The sequence below is a fragment of the Pogoniulus pusillus genome, chromosome 1, assembly GCF_015220805.1.
Source record: "Pogoniulus pusillus isolate bPogPus1 chromosome 1, bPogPus1.pri, whole genome shotgun sequence".
Lineage (NCBI taxonomy): Eukaryota > Metazoa > Chordata > Aves > Piciformes > Lybiidae > Pogoniulus > Pogoniulus pusillus.
Window position 1 is genome coordinate 53,639,603 of NC_087264.1, and position 21,547 is coordinate 53,661,149.

Here is a 21,547-nt window from a genome sequence, read left to right on the forward strand (position 1 = left end):
AAATAGACTTCAAAGCTTAAGTGAAAGCACAGTTTGAAGACTCTGAGAAATGTCTTTTTAGGTTGTAATTGTTCCCTCCCTGAAGGTGTTTAAGGCCAAGTTGGATGAGGCCTTGAGCTACCTGGTCTAGTGAAAGGTGTCCCTGCCTATGGTGAGGGGGTTGGAACTGGATGATCTTTAAAGGTCCTTTGCAACCATTCTATCAATCTATAAATCTGGGAAGGGGGAAAAAAGTGTTGTGCAGCACGAGGTGGTTTCTATTCTGACCAGTCTCTTGCAATTTAGGACTGTTGCGTTGAAATTGCAGTTGTGCAAAGGAAGCAAAGTGTGCATGCTGGCTTTAAAGTCATATTAAACCCCCTCAACTCCCCCCTCCCTTCCCAAACCCTTTCCTTTTAGTACTCAAAAGCTGTCTTCTGCAGTGGGGTGTTGGTGGCTGGTGTGTGGGGTGTTTTTTTCCCCCTGCTTCCCTTTCTCTTACTCGCAAACCTTAGTCAAGAGGTAGCAGTGAAGGAGCCTGTTTGTATTCTGGTGGTGTTGCTGAACCAGACAGGTCTGCAGCACAGTGTTTTATTTTTAGACTCTGGGTTGCCATTTTTATCCTGTTTAAAAAAAAAACATATTCATCAGTGTCTGGGTGACAGGCCATCAGCTTTTATAAATGTGTCAGACCACGTTTTTCCACCCCTCTCTCTCTTTCTCCTTCTCCTTTTATGTCCTGCCTATATATATTAATTTTTTGGGGGTGGGGGGGAAGGGGCTGGAGGGGGAGAGATGGAGAAAGGGGAAGGAGGATGCAGGTTTTTAATTCATGGCTTGGATTCTTTCAATTCAGAGCTCTTGAGCGTCACAAAGGTTCATTCATCTTCTGCGCTCGGCTGCTTACGCAGCTTTGCTTTATTGCCTGCCTATGGTGCAGCCAGATGAAGGCATGGGGGGGGGAAATTTGGGCTCTGATCACCTCTGATGCCCTCTCTGATCACCCTTAAAATACCTCTGGGGTGGCAGGGCTGTGGAGAAATGGCTTTGTGTGAGGGTTTTGAATGCTGGAAGGCAACCTACAGGAAGGCTTGTGGGACCCCTACCTCGAATGCTGCATCCAGTTCTGCTGTCTCCACCATAAAAAAACCCACAGAGATGTTGGAATGAGTCCAGAGGGCCATAAGGATGATCCAAGGGCTGGAGCACCTCTGCTGTAAGGATAGGCTTGAGAGAGCTGGGGTTGTTCAGCCTGCCGATGAGAAGACTCCAGGGAGACCTTAGAGCTGCCTTCCAGTACCTGAAAGGAGCTTACAGGAAGGCTGAAGAGGGATTTCTCCCAAGGGTGTCTACAGACAGGACAAGGCTGAATGGTTTGAAGCTGAGGGAGAGTAGAGTTAGAATGGATGTTAGGAGGAAGTTCTTCATTATGCAGGTGGTGACACTCAAGAATGGGTTGCCCAGAGAGGTTGTGAGCAGCCCCTCCCTGGAGATGTTTGAGGCCGTGTTGGATGAGGCCTTGAGCAACTAAGTCTGGTTGAGAGGTGTCCCTGCCCACGTTAGAAAGGTTGGAGTAGATGATCTCTAAGGTCCCTTCCGCACTAAGCCACTTCATGATTCTTGGGGAAGCTGTTGAAGCCCTGTTGTAGGGTCACAACAGTGGTCTAAGGGTTGGAGCACCTCTGCTGTGGGGACAGAGAAGGCTGAGGGGAGATTATATTAATGATTATAAATATCTAAAGAGTGGGTGTCAAGAGGAAGGGATCAGGCTCTTCTCAGTGGCCTCTGCTGCTCTGGAGACCTTCAAAACCCACCTAGATGCATTCCTGTGTGATCTGCCCTAGGTAACCTTGCTGTGGCAGTGGGGTTAGACTTGATCTCCTGAGGTCCCATCCAACTCCTAACATTCTATGATGCCATGACAGGCTGAGAGGGTTGGGATTCTTCACCTTGGAGAAAAGAAGGCTCCAGGGAGACCTGATAGAAGTCTGCCAGTAGCTGAAGCGTGCTACAAGAGGGCTGCAGAGGGACTGTTTGCAAAGGCCTGCAGGGACAGTGATTTGAAGTTACAGAAGAGCAGGTTTAGGTAGGATGTTAGGAACAAGTTCTGCACCATGAGGGTGCTGGAACAGCAGAACAGGTTGCTCAGAGAGGTAGTTGAGGCCCTCTCCCTGGAGATATTCAAGGGGTCTGAGCAACCTCATCTAGTAGAGGATGTCCCTGCTGCCTGCAGTGGGGTTGGACTAGATGACCTGTGGAGGTCAATTCCAGTCTAAACCATTCTGTGATTCTCTAGTTGGTTTGGACAGGGCCAGGATTAAGTGTCATGGTAAATGATGACAGGTATCCACAAATGAAAGAGCAGTAAAATGAGGAGGATGATTGGTCACTGATTGCATTCTGGGTTGGCCGTGGAGATTTGGTGTATTTAGACTATATATACACATGGGTTAAGCCTTTAGGGAGAAAAGCTTTGAAGCCCTCTGCTGTGAGGCCAGGGTGAGAGAACTGGGGTTGTTCAGACTGAGGAAGAGAAGGCTTCAGGGATTTCCTCTGGTGGCCTTTCAGTGCTTGAAGGGGCTGATCAGGAAGCTGGGGAAGGATTGGACCTGTTGTGACAGGACAAGGGGTGATGGTGTGAACTTCAGACTGGAGAGAAGGAAGAAAGGTTTGACACTGAGAGTGGCTCTGATTGGGTTTTGATCTTATTTGGAGAGGCCAAGACCTTCCTAGGGAGGATTCTTAGGTGGAATTGTGCGTGTTTTAGTATGTGTGTTGCACCACTGAGCATGTGCTGTGACTTGAATCCCCTCCCTGAGTGTATAATTAAAGTAGCAGCCAAAAATCTTAGTTCTCCTTTTACACACTCAGCTGTCCTGATTCATAGAATCAACCAGGCTGGAAGAGAGCTCCAAGCTCATCCAGCCCAACCTAGCACCCAGCCCTGGCCAGTCAACCAGACCATGGCACTAAGTGCCTCATCCAGGCTTCGCTTCAACACCTCCAGGCACAGCCACTCCACCACCTCCCTGGGCAGCCCATTCCAATGCCAATCACTCTCTCTGCCAGGAACTTTCTCCTAACATCCAGCCTAGACCTTCCCTGGCACAACTTGAGGCTGTGTCCCCTTGTTCTGTTGCTGGGTGCCTGGGAGAAGAGCCCAACCCCACCTGGCTACAGCCTCCCTTCAGGTAGTTGTAGACAGCAATGAGCTCTGCTCTGAGCCTCCTCTTCTGCAGGCTGCACACCCCCAGCTCCCTCAGCCTCTCCTCACAGGGCTGTGCTCCAGGCCCCTCACCAGCTTTGTTGCCCTTCTCTGGACACCTTCCAGCACCTCAGCATCTCTCTTGAATTGAGGAGCCCAGAACTGGACACAACACTTAAGGTGTGGCCTGAGCAGTGCTGAGTACAGGGGAAGAGTAACATTCCTTCCTAAAAACCATGAAAGAGTGGGCTTGTAGGAGAAGCTGCAATGGGAGGTGGGTTTCCAGAAGGAATTAAGTCAAGTATCACAGAGTCATAACATGGTTTGGGCTAGAAGGGACCTTTGAAAGGTCGTCTAGTCCGGTCTCCCTGGCAGAGACATCCCCAACTAGATCAGGTTGTTGGTATTTTATTTTCATAGAGCCATAGAATTGTTTTGGTTACAAAAGACCTCTAAGGTCATTGAGCCCTGGTTTTGGCTGTGGTGAGTTTGAAACCACGTTGTAAATAAGAGGCTAAGGTTTGAGGGCTGGACCTCGAGTGTGATGGAAGGCTGTGATATCCAGATGGGACAGATGTTACAGGAGAAATCAGGTAGTGTTTGAGGTGATGTGGCTGGTCTGAACCACAGTGCAGAGGTGTCTCCTGCTTCTCTGCAGCCTCATAGGTGCCTTCAGACTGCACCTTGAGTTACAGGGTGCAGTGTTGGGGTACTTATTCCAAGAAGGACATTGGGGTGCTGGAGTGTGGCCAGAGAAGGGCAGCGAGGCTGTGGAGGGTGTGGTGAAGAGGGCTAATGAGGAGCAGCTGAGGGAACTGTGGTTGTTGAGCCTGGAGAAGAGGAGGCTGTGGGGTGACCTGAGTGCTCTCTGCAGCTCCTTGAAAGGAGGCTGGAGTGAGGTGAGGGTTGAAATCTCTTCCCGAGTAACAAGACATAGATCAAGAGGAAATGGCCTTGAGCTGCACCAGGGGAGGTTTGGGTTGGGCATGAGGAACAGTTTCTTCCCCAGAAACGTTGTCAAGGTCTGAACCAGGCTGCCTGGGGCACTGGTGGAGTCCCCCATCCCAGGAGGGATTGAAAAGCCATGGAGTGCTGAGGGATGTGGGTTAGCAGTGGACTTGGTCAAGTGCTGGTTTGATGGTTGGACTTGATGATCTTCCAGCCTAAGTGATTCTAAGGTTCAGGGAAGGTGCCACAGTGGTCAGGTTCACCCATGCAGGTGTAGGTTTGCTAAGAAGCTTTAACTCTGTCCACAAAGAATGCTGAAGAGCATGGGGTGGGTGCAGTGTGGGTCCAGCACACCCAGCCTGCACTTCCCTGGGGTTCTGGTACCCCTTCAGCAGCAGATGGGGTGACCCTTACCAGATTTCCACCTGGAATAGCTTTGGCTCTGCTTTCCTTCCCAGGTTCAGTGCTGAAGGAGGTTTGTTGCTTTGAGTGCAGTGTTGGGGGCAGCATGGCACCATGAGTCTTTGCAGTAGCTGGGTTCTCTGTGAAGCTCTCAAAGCAGTCCCTTCTTTGTGTGAATGGACACCAGAAATAGAGACAGGAAACTACACGAGAGAGTCCTGTGGGGGGCTAGAAAGACGCCGAGGGGCCTGAAGCATCTCTGTGAGGAGATGCTCTTGGGCTGTGATGTGGGTTAGGAACTTCCCCCAACACTACTGAAGTTTCCCAGACTAGCTCAGACAGCTTGGAAGTAGGATGAAGCTGGATTTACAGGCATATATACACAATATTTGCAAGTACCTACAATTTTATACAAAGCAGGAATACAGAAATCCAGACTCCCTCCCAGACACAGAAACTGCCCAGAAGGGCTCAAAAGCTAACTCCTCTTTCTCCCTCTCTATCTCCCTTTGCAGCCAGACAAACAAAAACGAAAGCCAGCAAAGCTTAAGTGTTAGTTGTTAGCTGGAATTAGAGGAGAGCTATTTGGGCAGATCAAAGGAGGAACAAACAGGGCACCCTCTCAGGATGGGGTGAGGGAAAAGTTGTGTACAGTTAGGCTTTTTATGCCTCTTAGCAAACCACTGAATGATCTAGACTCATTATTTTTCTTTTCACAAGCAATGATTTGATTTCTCTCATTAAAATATTCCAGTTAGCCTCAAACCAGCACAGGCTGTTGAGCCTGCAGAAGAGCAGCCTGACAGGGGATCTAAGTGATGCTCAGCAAGAGCTCAAGGACTTGTGAGGGGCCAGAGGATGGGGCCAGGCTCTTTTCAGTGGTGCCCAGTGACAGGGTAAGAGGCAGCAGGTACCATTTGGAACCCAGGAGGTTCCACCTGAATGTGAGGAGAAACTTCATGGGTGTGAGGGTGCTGGAGCCCTGGAGCAGGCTGCCCAGAGAGGTTGTGGAGTAGTCTTGTCGGGAGAGATCCCAAATCCCCATGGCCATTGTGATCCTGGGCAAGCTGCTGTGGGTGCCTCTGCTTTAGCAGTGGAGTTGGACAGGATAATCTCCCACCGTGCTGGGATGCTGTAGCAGTCCTGAGCATGATTTGTGCTGAGATCAGTCCCTGAGGAGTGTAACTACTCATTGGACTTTTATCCTCATAAAATGCCATTTATTACTTTCTCTTTTGTGTTCTGAATCTATGCAGATACTTTCTCAGGTAGCTCTTGCTGGTATTCTAGTTGCCCTCACAGTCCTAGTTTCTTAGGATCATCATATCAAATGATTGCCTCTTGCTTCCTAGCTCTGGAGAGTTGTTCTTGTTGGAACCACTCCTGCTTTTTAAAACTTTGGCAGAGTTTGCCTTTTGATTAAAATTGGACCTCTCTAGAGCTGGGATTTGTCCAAATCTTTACTTATTCCCCCACCACCCTCTGCCCATGATTCTTCTGACACCTTGCATAGCTTTGACTTGAATTCTCTCTCCTATAGCTTGCCAAGATCACTCCTTACCTGCTTCTGTTCCCAGGTGTTGGATTTTTGTCACACTGTCACTGACATGAATTTGTTTTTCTGCCAACATGTAATGAAAGAGGGGAAAAGAAATCTCTACTTTTAGTTACTTCTTGGATAGAGCCTTCTTCCAGCTTTGCAAGCTGCAGACCCAAAGGCTGTTTCCTCGTATCCTGTTACTTGGTACTAGGAAGAAGAGGCTGACCCCCACTTCAGCCTCCACTCAGGGAGCTGTGGAGAGGAATGAGGCATCCTCTCAGCCTCCTTCTGTCCAGACTTAACACCCCTGGGTCTCTCAGCTGTTCCTCACCAGCCCTGTTAACCAGACCCTTCCCCAGCTTCGTTGCTCTTCTTTGGATGTGCTCCAGCCCCTCAATGTCCTTCTGACAGTGAGGGGCCAGAACCTAACCCAGTGGTGTCACCAGTGCTGAGTACAGGGGGATGATCCCTGCTCTGGTTCTGCTGGCACACTGTTGCTGACCCAAGCCAGGATGATGTAGGCCCTCTTGGCCTCTTGGCTCATCTTTGGCCATCTCTCAACCAAGACCCCCAGATCCTTTTCCACTGGGCAGTTTCCAGCCACTCTGCCCTGGGCCTGAAGCATTCATAGGGTTGTTATGACCCAAGTGCAGGACCCAGCACTTGGCCTTATTAAGCCTCATCCTGTTGGCCTTAGGCATTCTATCTAGACTATCTAGGTCCCTCTGTAGACCCTCTAGTAGAGCAGTACTCCCTCTCAATATGATCTCGTGCCTAAACCTCCTGCTCTTGATCCCATTATCCAGATCTCTGGTAAGGATATGGCCTGAACAACTTCTTTGCTATTGCAGAGGTTAAATTCAAGGCACTGTTAGCTTCACCTGACTTTTTCTGTGTCAAAAGCCTTGAAAGCAGCAAAGTCCCTCTGTTTGCAATGTGATGAGGGCTTCTGAATATAGGAGACAGATTCCTACATCCACAACACATCACACATGGTTAATGTCAAAGAGTTGAGTGAGAGTCTACAGGGAACAATCAGCCTGCAGCTGGGAGAATTCAGACATTGGAAACTGGATGGCTTCACTTGGAGGATTGGGGTCAATGGCACAATGTCCAAATGGAGACCAGGGATAAGTGGTTCCCCTAAGGTGTCTGTACTGTGTCCAGTGCTGTTTAAGACCTTTGTCAGTGACTTGAACAGTGGGATGAAGGCAGCCTCGGCAAGTTGCAGGTGACACTGAGCTCTGTGGTCCAGTTGACATGTTGGAGAGAAGGGATGGCATCCAGAGGGACTTGGACAGGCTGGAGAGGTGGGCCCAAGCCAAACTCATGAAGTTCAAGAAGGACAAATGCAAGGTCCTGCACCTGGGTTGAGGCAATCCAAAGCACAAACCCAGGCTGGGCAAGGAGTGGCTGAGAGCAATCTGGAGGGGAAGGACTTGGGGGTGTCAGCTGTGACAGACTCCCCAGGAGCCAGCACTGGTCACTGGCAGCCCAGCAGGCAGCTGTGTGCTGGCTGCAGGGAGAGCAGCAGCACAGGGTGGGGGGATTTTGCCCCTCTGCTCTGCTGAGACCTGACCTGGAGTACTGCCTCCAGTTCTGGTGACCCTAACATAAGAGGGACATGGAGGAGTCCAGAGGAGGCCAGGAAGATGATCAGAGGGCTGGAGAACCTCCTCTATGGGGACAGGTTGAGAGAGTTGGGGCTGTTCAGCCTGGAGAGGAGAAGGCTCCAGGGAGACCTTAGGGCAGCCTTTCAGTACCTGAAGAGGGCTGCAAGAAAGCTGGGGAGAGACTTTTTGCAAGGACTTGTCGTGACAGGATGAGATGGAATGGATTGAAGCTTGACAAAAGGAGATTGAGAGTAGAGATTAGGAAGAAACTCTTTCCAGTGAGGGTGGTGAGACACTGGCACAGGTTGCCCAGGGAAGTTGTGGCTGCCCCCTCCCTGGAGGTGTTCAAGGCCAGGTTGGATGGAGCCTTAAGCAACCTAGGCTAGCAGAGGTGTCTGTGCCCGTGGCAGGGGGGTTGGGGCCAGGTGATGTCTAAGGTCCCTTCCAACCTAAACTATTCTGTGAAGATGTTGCTCAAGCATTGCCTGTGGCTTTCATGGGCTTTTCTGGGTGGTTTTTCTTGCTGGGGGTTTCTAGATTGCTTCTGGCTCTCAAAGAAAGTCTGAGGGCATCTCAAGAGCACTGAGCTCAAACCCCTTCCTTGCCATAGCTCTGGGTGCAAGGGGGGCTTGTCAGTGCTGCAGTATTTATAGACTGTGAAGTGGTTTTTCTTTTTCCTAGACACAGTCAGTGGCTGCTTCTGAGAATTGGACCTTCTTCCTGTCGTCTTTCCCAAGCCTCACCATTAGGGGTTTTTCAGCTCCTCTGAACAGGAAGACAGCAACCACCACCAAAAAAAAGGCAACCCTATACAAAAATAAATCAGAATTTCTAGGATTGTACCTAGTCTTCCTGATAGAGGTGAGCTTTCCTCCTCCTTCAGCAAGCAAAATCGAGCCTGCAAGAGAAGTTTATCTACCTTCTTTTTTTTCCACACTGAGTTTTCTAGGGTGGTGGTTTTTTTCCTTGATTTGTGTGTGTGTTTTTATATATCATAAAAATGCAGGGAGTTGCTGCTGTCTTATTAACTTGCAGCCAGCATGCTTCTCTTCTTTGTTCTGGGTTAAATATGAGCTGGCATGTGTTAGACTGCGTTAGCATTCGCTCCTTGGGACTTCACTGCCTGCTAAATTTGGCACTGCTAAAGCCAGTGCCCTGTTTGCTCCTCGAATCAATTGGGGCTGCTATTTTTAGCAGCAAAAAGGGGAATTGAAATAGCAATTTTCTTCCCATGTAGCAGATCCCCAAGAGGAATACTGATGCAAGCTCTCTGTCATCCCTTCTTCTCTCCTCGCACCCCCCTCCCCCCCAAAAAAAAGCACTCTGCTGTCATGGTTTGCGGCTGTATTAATCTTTAATCACACAGAAACACAGAATGAGAAGGGTTGGAGTTGAGTGGTTGCCTGCATTCAGGTGTTCCAGGAGGTGGTGGTGGAAAGGGAGCTGCCTGGAATAACTTGATCGCTCCTGCCCGGTGGGTGCAGTTGGGATTTGCGGGGAGTGGGCAGGGATAGACAGAGCAGATAAAAATAGCTCCTTCCTCCCCCCCCCCCCCCCCGGTTTGCTTCCAGTGTTTCTCCAGTCTATTTTTTGCTGCTTGGGTTTTTGATAAGGTTGATTGGGCTCTTCCTAAAAATAGCCTGTTCCTAGCAAGCCGAGGAGGACAAAAAAGTAGCACATTTTTAAACCAGCAGAGAGACTCAAGTCCTTTTTGTTGGCTGGAGAGATAATCTAGAAGCTTGGTATTGGTCAAATGCCAGTGATTTATATAAATCTGTAATAAATGAAGCTCTGCTTGATGCCAAGCAGGGATAGTCTTTTTCTCCCCTTGCCAGCTTTTGTTTTCCCCAGGAGCTGTCATCTTCTTAATATAGCTTCAGTGTTTCGTAGCAGAAGGATCTCGACTCTTCAGTTATTTATGTGCTGTACTTTAAACCTCTGCTAAGGTTTAGCTGTGCTTAGAAGCTTCTCTCAGCTTTAATGAGCCACCATGGCTTCCTGCTTGATTCTTTAGTGTGGTATCTGCTGCAGCTTTATGTTGTGTTGTGATGGACCCTTGCCCTTGCTCTCTGCACCTCCCTGAAAGGAGGTTGGAATCAGGTGAGGGTCAGTTTCTTCTCCTGAGGAACAAGCAATAGGAAGAGGAAACAGCCTCAAGATGCACCAGGGGAGGTTTAGGTTGGACATTAGGGAAAAACTTCTTCACTGAAAGGGTTCTCAGCTGTTAGAACAGGGTTCCCAAGGAGGTAGATGAATTACCATCCCTGGAGGGGTTAAAGGGCACAGAGGTGTGGTGCTGAGGGATGTGGTTTAGCAGGAACAGGGTCCCCAAGGAGGTAGATTTAGCACCCGGCTTGGTAGCATTAGAGGATGGTTAAACTGGATGATCTTTTAAGGTCTTTTTCAACCAAAGCAGTTCTGTGATTCCTACCTGGATTTGGTCTTGCAGGATGGGAGTGACTTGTGCGTGAATGGAGAACATAGCTGAGAGATTGGCCTGCAGCGATAGGATGAGAGGCAATGGTTTGAAATTAGATAAGAGGAGATGTAGGTTGGATGCTAGGAACAAGTTCTGCACCATGAGAGTGGTGGAACACTGCAACAGGTTGCCTAGGGAGGTAATTGAGGCCCCATCCTTGAAGATATTCAAGGTCAGGCTAGACAGGGTCTGATCACAGCCTGATCCAGTGGAAGATGTCCCTGCTGACTGCAGGGGGCTTGAACTAGGTGACCTTTGGAGGTGTCTTCCAACCCAAAGCATCCTATGATTCATGATGCAAGTAGTCCCGGCGGAGTTAGGTGGATGCCTGCTGCTGTTTGCTCGCAGCAAGATGTCTCTGAGCATTCCATGCTTTATCTCCATCAGGCACCTCAGAAGCTCATTTTGCCAGGGAGAAGCTGTGTTTGTGTCTGAAGGCAGGCTTGATCTTTTTAAGCTTTGTCTTTGCTGTCGTCTAACCTTGAAATGGGGAGTCACGAATCATAATCTCATTTCAGCCTGATTGCTCTGCAGAGCTGCAGGAGAATTTTCTCTGCCTGCTGCTGCTCCTTTTCTCTGTCCCTGAGTCAACTGTGGTCCTTGCTCCTGTTGTGAGGCAAGAGGATTTCTCCATGCTTGCCTCATGCTATGCTGCACCATTCTTCTCAAGATGCCCTGGCTGCATAAGAAGCAGATGGGCTTGGAATATTCACTTCATGCAGAAAGGAAGCTGCTGTGGTCTGCTGGGTGCTGCTTTGCCTGGCTTCAGAAGGGTAGAACCCTTTTAACAGCAGGGAATGTTTCTCCAGTGTTTGTCTTAGGAGGTGTTGGATGTTTTATAGGTGACCTCTTCCTTGGAAAGACAAATTTCTCCTTCTGGAGAAGTCTGCATTTCTAGGCCCTAAGTCATAGAAGCATTAAGGTTGGAGAAGACCTTTAAGGTCATTGAGTCAACAGTTAACCCAGCACTGCCAGGTCCCTTAGTGCCACATCTAGATGGCTTTTCAATCCCTCAACGGATGAGGGGCCACCACTGCCTTGAGCAGCCTGTTCCAGGCCCTAACAACCCTCTGGGGGAAGAAACTGTTCCTCATGTTCAACCTAAAACTCTCCTGGTGCAACTTGAGGTCATTTCCTCTTGTCCTATTGCCTCTTCCTTTGGAAAAGAGACCAACCCCCACCTGGCTCCACCGTCCTTTCAAGTAGTTGTAGAAAGCAATGAGGTCTCCTCTCATGTCCTTTTCTCCAGTCTAAGCAACCTCAGGTCCCTCAGGCACACCTCACCAGACCTGTTCTCCAGACCTTTCACCAGCCTTATTGCCCCAGGGCATGTACCACTGAGGGATATTAATCTTCTGGGCTGAAGCCACTGGGTGGTTACACAGTGCTTGATAAGCTTGGTCCATGGCTCTGTTAATAAGGGGAAAGTTTATTCTCTCCTAGTGCGAGGCCACCAGTGGCTGAGTTCATTGAACTGTGCCCTGTTTGGCAAAGGCTGCTTCCAGTTTGGTCAGTGACAGGATAAAGGGCAGTGGGTACAAACTAGGACACAGGAGGTTCCATGTAGGCTTGAGGAGAAACTTCTTTACTGTGGGGGTACTCGAGCCCTGGAGCAGGTTGCTCAGAGGCTGCAGAGTCTCCTTCTCTGGAGACATTTGGAACCCATCTGGACCTGTCCCTGTGTGACCTGATCTAGATGTACCTGCATTAGCAATAGGGTTGGGCTGGATGATCTCCAGGGATCCCTTCCAATACCTACTGTTCTATGATTGTCTGTTGGTATCTAGTGCAGTAGTAGAGGTCATGATGGGTTCCTGTCTACTTGCTGTAGTGGGTTCTTGTGTAGCTATGTCTTAAATTGAAGAGGTCAAAGCTGTATGAGTAAACTCAGAGAAGGAGCTGGAAAGGTTTGAGATGCTCCATGGTGCTTTCTGGCTTTGGTGGCCTTGGCACTACACTGGGAGCTTCTCTTTGTGCACTTAAGCTTTAGCAGGGCTGAATCCAGAGCACTGGAGTCAAAGTCACTTATGCCTGTGTGGTGTGGACCAGTGCTAGCATGAATGGTGGGCATTTAAGTGGTTGAGCAGCTTTTCCACTTCTTGTCTACCAATTTGAACAGCATGAGGTCTGGTGGACTCCTCATGCACAATGGAAATGTCTAAAGAGGGGCAGCAAAGCTGGTGAAGGGCCTGGAGAACAGGTCTGGTGAGGAGCAGCTAAGGGAACTAGAGGTGTTTAGCCTGGAGAAGAGGAGTCCGAAGGGAGTTCATTGCTCTCTACAGCTCCCTGAAAGGAGGCTGGAGCTATATGGAGGTCAGTCTCTTCTCCCTAGTAACAAGTGGTAGCACAAAGAGGAACGGCTTCAGGTTGCACCAGGGGGGACTTAGGTTGGACATGAGGAATAGTTTATTTACTGAACATGTGCTCAAGCCCATCCCTGGAGGGATTTCAAAGCTGTGTAGATGTGGTGCTGAGGGACATGGTTTAGTGGTGACCTGGCAATTGGCCTCAGTGATCTTAGTGGTCTCTTCTAACCAAAACAGTTCTCTGAGTCTGTGAAATGAAAGCTGAGACTAGAGGGTAACCCCCATGCACACACCTGTAGCCCTTTCTAAAGATGGCTGTGCCAGTGTGACCCAGGTAGGAAAGTGTCACTGCATAGAAGAGCGAGAGGAGGTCCTTTCCCTGTGCTGAACTCAGTAGGGCCAGGCTGCATGGACATGGACTCAGAACTGAAACAAGATCACAGAATCACAGATTGTTAGAGGTTGGAGGGAATCTATAGAGATCATCCAGTCCAAGCTCCCTGCTAGAGTAGGTCACACAGGGACACATCCAGGCAGGTTTTCAATGTCTTCACAGAAGAAGACCCCACAACCTCTCTGGCCAGCCTGCTCTAGGGCTTCAGCACCTTCACAGTGAAAAAGCTTTTCCTTATGTTCCCATAAGGAATACTGCACTGGGTGCCCTTTGTCCTGTCATTGGACACCCCTGAGCAGAGCCTGGTTGCATCCACCTGACACTGCCCTGCACATGCTTATCAGCAGCAATGAGGGCAGCCCTCAGGCTCCTCTGCTTCAAGCCCAGCTCCCTCAGCCTGGCCTCACAGGGAGATGTTCCACTGCCTGCAGCATCTTTGTGGTTCTGTGCTGGATGCTTTCCAGCAGATCCCTGAGGTCCCTCTTGAACTGAGGGAGCCAGAACTGGACACAGTATTCCAGATACAGCCTCACCAGGGCAGTAGAGGCAGGAGAGAACCTCTCTTGACCTACTAACCACAACACTTCCAATCCACCCCAGGATGTCATTGGCCTTTTTGGCACATTGCTGGCACATAATGTTGAAGTCTTGGCTGTGTCAGCTCTGTGCTGCTGTCCAGACAGCATGTCTTTGGGTGACAATCTCTTCTGGATTCTCATCTTGTCTTGTGGAGTACCTCATGTGCAGAGCTACTGAACTCTGTCTAGTGGTAACTACCTTGGATAGAAGAACATTTCCATCTCCCATAGTGATCTGAGGAGTGAGCTGTTCTTAGTCCATCATGCTACTGGATGGCTTTCCTTGTGTCTCCTCTCCTTTTCCTCTGCATCCCGAACAGTCAGGGAGAAGCTGGAGGTCGACTTCCTTGCCTAAAATCATCCAGTGCTTCATTGGAAGCTTCTATTCAGATGATTCAAGGGCTGGAGCACCTCTCTGATGAGGACAGAGAGAGAGTTTGGGTTGTCTGCCTTGGAGAAGAGAATGCTCCAGGAAGATCTGGAAGAAGCCACATTTTCCTCCTAATATCTCTAGTTCTTTACTATCAGGGTGGTGAGGCACTGGCACAGGTTGCCTAGAGAAGCTGTGAAGGCTCCAACCTGGCAGCATTCAAAGCCAGGTTGGATGGGGCCTTGAGTAGTCTGATCCAGTAAGAGGTGTCCATGCACATGGCAGGGGTTTAGAATTAGGTGATCTTTGAGGTCCCTTCCAACCCAAACCATTCTGTGATTCAGGTAAACTTTTGACTTGATGAGCTGCCTGGGCACTCTTCTGGAGACAGCAGATGGCTGAAGTGGGAAGCTACTACAGTTAGTCTGACTAGTGAGTAAATGTTATAATCACACTTGTGAGCTGGTGCAGCTTTCTTCTGCAGACAATAACTTACTCCTCCCCTGCTTGCTTTGCCTCCTTTGAACTCTGCCAGCTGAAGTCAGTTTGCAATGTTGGTTGGAGGCAGGCTGTGGAAGAAACAGAATTTCAAAGCTCCATCCACACTTGGAGCTAAACTAGCTTCAGGGTGTCAAGCTGGTAGTTAAAATTTACTTCAGCTGACACAGCTTTAGAGTAGTTGCAACACTTGGCTCCAGAGTGGAAGCTAGAGATGAATGTGATCGGTATGGAAGCTGTAGAGTCATAGAATTCTTCTGGTTTGAAGAGTTCTGGTTTCAGTTCTGGGCTCCTCCAGTCAAGAGAGATGTTGAGGTGCTGGAAGGTGTCCAGAGAAGGGCGAGGAAGCTGGTGAGGGGCCTGGAACACAGACACTATGAGGAGGGGCTGAGGGAGCTGGGGGTGTGCAGGCTGCAGAAGAGGAGGCTCAGGGGGACCTCACTGCTGTCTTCAACTACCTGAAGGTGTAGCCAGCTGGGGTTGGGCTCTTCTGCCAAGCACCCAGCAATAGAACAAGGGGACACAGCCTCAAGCTGTGCCAGGGCAGGTCTAGGCTGGATGTTAGGAGGAAGTTGTTGCCAGAGAGAGTGATTGGCATTGGAATGGGCTGCCCAGGGAGGTGGTGGGGTCACTGTTCCTGGAGGTGTTAAAGCAAAGCCTGGGTTGGGCACTTGGTGCCGTGGTGTAGTTGATTATTTAGGGCTGGGTGCTAGGTTGGACTGGATGAGCTTGGAGCTCTCTTCCAACCTGGTTGATTCTGTGACTTTTGAGACCAACTCCAACCATCAACCCAGCACTGCCAGGTCACCACTAAACCATGTTCCTCAGCACTACATCTACCCAGCTTTTAAACTCATCCAGGGTTGGGGGACTCCACCACTGCCCTGCAGGTTGGTTCAGGGCTGGATATACCTTTAGGGGAAGTAGTAAGGTGTCTGACTAATCTCCAGCTCTTACCAAAGCCTCTTGTTTATCTCTCCTTTATTCCATACCATGTACACATGAGAAGAGTGGAGGAAGATACAATGGCTGTGCCTTGACCTTTGTGACATTGCTTCAGTTGTTTTCCTTCTTCCCACCTCTTTTCTTGCTTTTACAACCTGGCATCTAAGTATTGCTCTCTGTGCTGGTTTGAGCCTAATTGGAATATTTTACTGAGAAAAATGAGATGATAGGCTGTGAGAAGGAAACTGTGGTGATGTCTACTTCACTCAGCCTTGCCGAGGTGTATAAAAGCAAGAATATAGAGCAGACAGTGTGAGAGTCTCTGTCTGTTGGAGTCAGTGTCTTTGCTTTTCTCCCTGGGCTTTCACTGTGTAATCCAACTAATTCTGCCTCTAACCCCCCTTGCCAATCTTCCAAACTCACCTTGCACACAAGGCAGACTCTGGGGTCAGGTAGAAAGGTGGAAAGAAGGTAGGAGGGTGGTTGGGAGTCCCTCCTGGGCACTCTGGTTTCTGGGAGGGCTGTTGTGTTTCTGTGTTACCTTTAACCTGTATATTGCTGTCTATAGCTGTAATTATTGTTAGTATCTGCTTGTATCTTGTGCTAAGCTGGGAATAGAAAGCTTCATTCCTTAACCTCCAGCCACCTGAGTCTAGTCTGGGTGATTTCATAAGAGTGTGTGTGGGGGGTGGGTAACTCCCAAACTGTCACACACTCACAGGTCTGTGTTAGTCTAGAGAGGTGGTAGAAGCTTCATTCCCTGAAACCATTCCAGGTCAGGTCGTTTGGGGCTTCAGGCAACTTGCTCCAGTTCAAGGGTCTGCAGAACAGGTCTTACGAGGAGGCTGCATCTCAAGTAGTGGGTTTAATTTTGGGGCCTTCACTACAAGAAGAACATTGAGGTGCTGGAGTGGGTCTGGAGAAGGGCCATAAATCTGGTGAAGGGTCTGGAGAACAGATCTGGTGAGGAGCAGCTGAGGGAACTGGGGATGTCTAGCCTGAAGACAAAGGAGGCTGAGGAGAGACCTCATTGCTCTCTACAGCTTCCTGAAAAGAGGCTGGAATGAGGTGGAGGTTGGCATCTTCTCCCTAGTATCAGGTCATAGAACAGGAGGAAATAGCCTCAAGTTGCACCAGGGGAAGCTTAGGTTGGAGATTAGGAACAATTTCTTTGCTGCAAGGGTGGTCAGGCGTTGGCACAGGCTGCCCAGGGAGGTGGTGGAGTCACCATCCCTGGAGGTGTTCAAAAGATGCAGAGATGTGGTGCTGAGGGACATGGTTTAACAGCAGCCTTGGTGAAGGTAAAGAAGGTTGGACTTGATCTTAAAGGGTTTTCCCAACCAGCTGAATTCTTTGATTCCATGCCTGGCTCTTTTGTGTCTTTCTGCACTTGTTGGCAATTCAGGTTCACAGAGGATCTTTGCTGGTGGCTTCACCACCATGGGATTATTTCTAGTGGTTTACAGCTAACAGGCCCAGAAACTGAAATGGTGACAGCATTTCTTAGCTCTTAATACTCCAACCAGGAACATTCTGGCTGCTGTTTGCATGCCAACTGTTCTGGGTCATCTGCAGGCAGTGACTAATCAAATCACCTGCAAACACATCTCCTTCTGGTGCCTCCAAGGGAAGATGTGGCTGAATCCAGGCACTGGCCAACACCTCTGTCTGCTGTGAGTTTTGCTCAGGTAGAGGTTGACCAACACTCTCCATTTGGTTGTATGAAGCTTTAACAAGGCTCAAATTACTGTCCTTGTTTATAGTGATAGTAATAAGTTGTTCTCATCTGACATGTTGAGACACTGGAAGGTGTCCTGAGAAGGGTGATGAAGCTGGTGAGGGGCCTGGAGCAGAGCCCTGTGAGGAGAGGCTGGGGGTGTGCAGCCTGCAGCAGAGGAGGCTCAGGGCAGAGCTCATTGCTGTCTGCAGCTCCCTGAAGGGAGGCTGTAGCCAGGTGGGGTTGGGCTCTGCTGCCAAGCACCCAGCAACAGAACAAGGGGACACAGCCTCAAGCTGTGCCAGGGAAGGTCTAGGCTGGATGTTAGGAGGAAGTTGTTGGCAGAGAGAGTGATTGGCATTGGAATGGGCTGCCCAGGGAGGTGGTGGAGTGGTTGTGTCTGGAGGTGTTGAAGCCAAGCCTGGCTGAGGCACTCAGTGCCATGGTCTGGTTGACTGGCCAGGGCTGGGTGCTGGGTTGGACTGGATGAGCTTGGAGCTCTCTTCCAACCTGGTTGATTCTATGTTGTTTGAGAAGGGAGAGCTGAGAAGTGGAGGAAGTGGTGGTGAACATGCTTGCAGCTGGCATAGCATCTTCTGGAGGAATTGCTGTTTAGCAAGTGGACTGATGTCATCAGCTGCTGGTGTGGTGAGAGCCCTGGGATAATCTGTCAGACTAATGGCATGTTGAGTCACTCAGAGCTTCTCAGCCTGTGGAAGAGAATCCTAGAAGGACTTGAGGCTTGACACAGATCCCAACCACCCACAGGTGAAAAGCCCCATGTGCTGATGGCTCTCCCAGTTATACATACCACAGTGGTTACAGGACTCTGAATCCCAGCATGGTGAGGGTTGGAAAAGACTTCTAGGGATCATCCCATCCAACCTTACTACTAAAGCAGAGTCACCCAAAGCAGCTTGCCCAGGGTCACAGTGCACAGCTGGGTTTGGAACCTGTGCAGATAAGGAGACTTCACAACCTCTTTGGGCAGTCTGCTCCAGGGCTCCAGCACCCTCACAACAAAGAAGTGGTTTTTTTGTCTTAAGATACCTGTTGACCATGTCTCAAAGGTTTGTTTTCTTGGATGCTTAGAGGCTTGCACATGCATTATTTTGCTGTCTCCTCAAAAGGAAGTTGGGAGATGGTTTAATGGTTTTAACTGAGCTTTGTTTTTCCAGTTAAATGACTTGGAAGTCTCTCTTAGTCCATACAGCTTCTGAGGAAGCACAGTGAGCCAAAGGGCTGGCATGGGAAGATGGGAAGTGGTGCTCAGCATGATGCAACTATTAGGCTTCTAACTCCATCTCTTTCCTTGGGTGTAGAATGGCCTCTGTGCGAGTCCAAGAAACTTAGGGATCATAGAATGGTTTGGGTTGGGAGGGACCTTAAAGATCATCTAGTTTCAGCTCCTTTGCCACAGACACTAGACCTAGGTTCAAGGCTCTAACCAACCTGCCTTTGAACACTGCCAGACTTACAGAATCACAGAGTGGCTTAGATTGGAAGGGACCTCAAAGCTCATCCAGTTCCAAGCCCCAGCCATAGGCAGGGACACCTCCCACTAGAACAGATCTCTCAAGGCCTCATCCAACTTGGCCTTGAGCACTTTCAGGGAGGGAGCAGCCACAACCCCCCTGGGCAACCTGTTCCAGTGCCTCACCACCCTCACTGTAAATAACCCTTTCCTAACATCTGCCAGTTTAAACCCATTGCCCCTCGTCCTGTCATTACAAGACCTTGTCAATAGTCCCTCCCCAGCCTTCCTGTAGCCCCCTTCAGATCGTAGAAGGCCACTCCAAGGTCTCCTGGAAGCCTTCTCTTCTCCAGGCTGCACAGCCCCAACTCTCTCAGCCTGTCCTCACAGCAGAGCTGCTGCAGCCCTCTCAGCATCTTGGTGGCCTCCTCTGGACTGGCTCCAGCAGTTCCATGTCCTGCTTGTGTTGGGGGCTCCAGAACTGCCCCCAGGACTGCAGGTGGGGTGTGAGGAGAGCAGAGCCAAGGGGCAGAATCTCCTCCCTTGCCCTGCTGCCCACACTGCTCTTGTTGCAGCCCAGCACAGGGTTGTGTCTGGGCTGCACTCACACTGCAGGCTCCTGTGGAGCTTTTCATCAGCCCAGACCCCCAGGGGCTGTTCCTCAGAGCTTCTCTCAGCCATTCCTCACCCAGCCTGGAGTTGTGCTTGGGCTTGCACCCACCCAGGTGCAGGACCTTACACTTGGCCTTGTTGAATGACATGAGGTTGGCCTGGGCACACCTTTCCAGCCTGGCCAGGTCCTTCTAGATGGATCCCTGCCCTCTAGCAAATTAACTGTGCCACACAGCTTGGTGCCATCTGCACACTTGCTGAGGTTGCACTGATTGGTCTGTCCATGTCACTGACAAAGATGTTACACAGCACTGGTGCCAGCACTGACCCCTGAGGGATGCCACTTGCCACTGGTCTCCAGGGGGACATTGTGCCCTTGACCATCACTCTGCATGTGACCATCCAGCCCATTCCTTACCCAGCAGTGCCCCACCCAGCCAGTCCTTGCTTTTTCCATCCTGGTGACCAGGGTGTCCTGTGGGACAGAGTCAAATGCCTTGCTCAGATCCAGGTAGATGATGTCAGTTACCCTTCCCTTGTCCACTCTTGCTGTGACTTCATCATAAAAAGCCATCAGATTTGTCAGGCAGGATCTGCCCTTGGTGCAGCCTTTGCTGGGTATCACCAACCACCTCTGCTTTGTTTTCCATTTGCCTTAGCAGAGCCTTCAGAAGGATCAGCTCCGTATTCTTGCCAGGCACAGAGGTGGGAGTGACTGCTCTGTAATTCCTGGGGTCATCCTCTTTTCCCTTCTTGAAAATGGGCATTGTGTTTGCCCTTGTCCAGTCACCAGAACTTCACCAGTCTGCCCTGACCTGTCAGATATGGGCAGTGGTTTAGCAGCTTCACCTGCCAGTGCCCTTCAGGACCTGTGGGTAGATCTCCTCAGGCCCCATGGACTTGTGCACGGTCAGATTCCTTAGGTGCTCATGAACACAATCTTCAATTACAGTGGGCAGATCTTCCTTATCCCAGTCTCTGCTTCTGCCCTCTGGGACTTGGACACTGTGGTTGGAGCTCCTGCCGTTGAAGGCTGAGGCAAAGAAGTCATTGAGCACCTCAGCCTTATCCATATCCTTTGTCACCAGCTTTTCATTTCCCTTCTGGAAGGGTCCCACATTCTCCCTTGTCCTTCTTCCATCACTGATATACCTGAAGAAGTTCTTCTTGTTCCCCTTACTGCCCCCAGCCAGATTTCATTCCAGCTGTCCTTCAGCTTTCCTAACCTGAGCTCTGGTGGCGCAGACTATGTATTTGTCCCAGGTTCCCTGTCCTTGCTGCCACTCTCTGTAGGCTTTCTTCTTGCATCTAAGTGTGTCCAGGAGCTCTCTGTGCATCCATGCAGGCCTCCTGGTGTTTTTCCTGCTCTTGGGCCTGGAGGAAGTGGTCCTTGAACACTAACCAGCTGTCCTGTGCCCCCCTTCCTTCCAGAGGTTTTATTCCCATGACACCTTGCCAAGGAGGTTCCTGGAGAAGTTGAAACCTGCTCTTCTGAAGTCCAGAGCAGTGAGTTTGCTGTGCACCCTCCTTGATGCCTTGAGGATCTTAAACTCTACCATTTCATGGTCACTGCAGCCAAGGCTACCCTTCAGCTTCACTTCAGTCATCAGCCTCTCCTTGTTCATGAGGACTAGGTCCAGCACAGCACCTTTTCTTGTGGGTTCCGTTACCACTTGGAGGAGGAAGTTATCATCAGTGCATTCCAGGAACCTCTTAAATTGCTGCCGCTCTGCTGACTTGTTTGCCTTTCTCTGGGTAAATCTGTTCCAGTGTCTCAGCACCCTCATGGTGAAGAATTTCTTCCCATTGTGTTAGCTAAATCTGGCTTCTTCCAGTCTGCAGCCATCACCCCTTGTCCTGTCACTCCATGCCTTTGTCAAAGGCCCTATGTTGCGTTGCACTCCTACTGAAGAGACTTTGATCTGTCTCTTGACTAGGATGAGGACTTGAATGTCATGGAATTGTCAAGGTTGGTAAAGACCTCCAATATCATCAAGTCCAACCATCAACCCCACACCACCATGCCTCTGCTAATGAAGCTATTCCTGTGAAACAACTAACGTGTCGTCTCTCTCTTTCAGTGGTCACAGGAGCTACTGATGGGATTGGGAAAGCCTATGCAGAAGAGGTAAGAATCACTTAGAAGTGTGTCTCCATCCTTGGCTAGATGTCATGTTGTCTCAACTCTGTCAAGCAGCAAATCATAGCTCCTTATCTTAACGTGGATAACTGTAGAGAAAAAAAGATGATAAAATGGTGAAGCTTGGAAGGGACCTTTAAAGATCCTCTAGTCCTGTGGGCAGGGACACCTTCCTCTAGACCATGTTGCTCAAGGCCTCATCTCCTGCCTTACCTCCTCCCTCTGATGACCAGCCAGAAGTTGTATCCTGTTTTGTTAGCTTCACTTTACTCCCAAATTCTTTGTCCTTCAGATGTTGTTCTTCACCTTTTTTTCTGTCATCAGTTCTTAATTATTTTTGCTTTCTC

General features: G+C 49.8%; 1 protein-coding gene across 2 annotated transcripts in view; it reads left to right on the forward strand.

The window, feature by feature from the left end:
- HSD17B12 (hydroxysteroid 17-beta dehydrogenase 12) overlaps positions 1-21,547 on the forward strand; it is a 115,931-nt gene that overhangs the window by 27,852 nt on the left and 66,532 nt on the right. The window contains exon 2 of one of the 2 annotated variants that reach the window (XM_064152454.1): positions 21,142-21,188. The exons of the other annotated variant lie outside the window; for it this stretch is intronic. Coding sequence (XP_064008524.1) covers positions 21,142-21,188 — 47 coding nt within the window. The remainder of the gene's footprint in view (positions 1-21,141; positions 21,189-21,547) is intronic. 2 annotated transcript variants of the gene reach the window in all.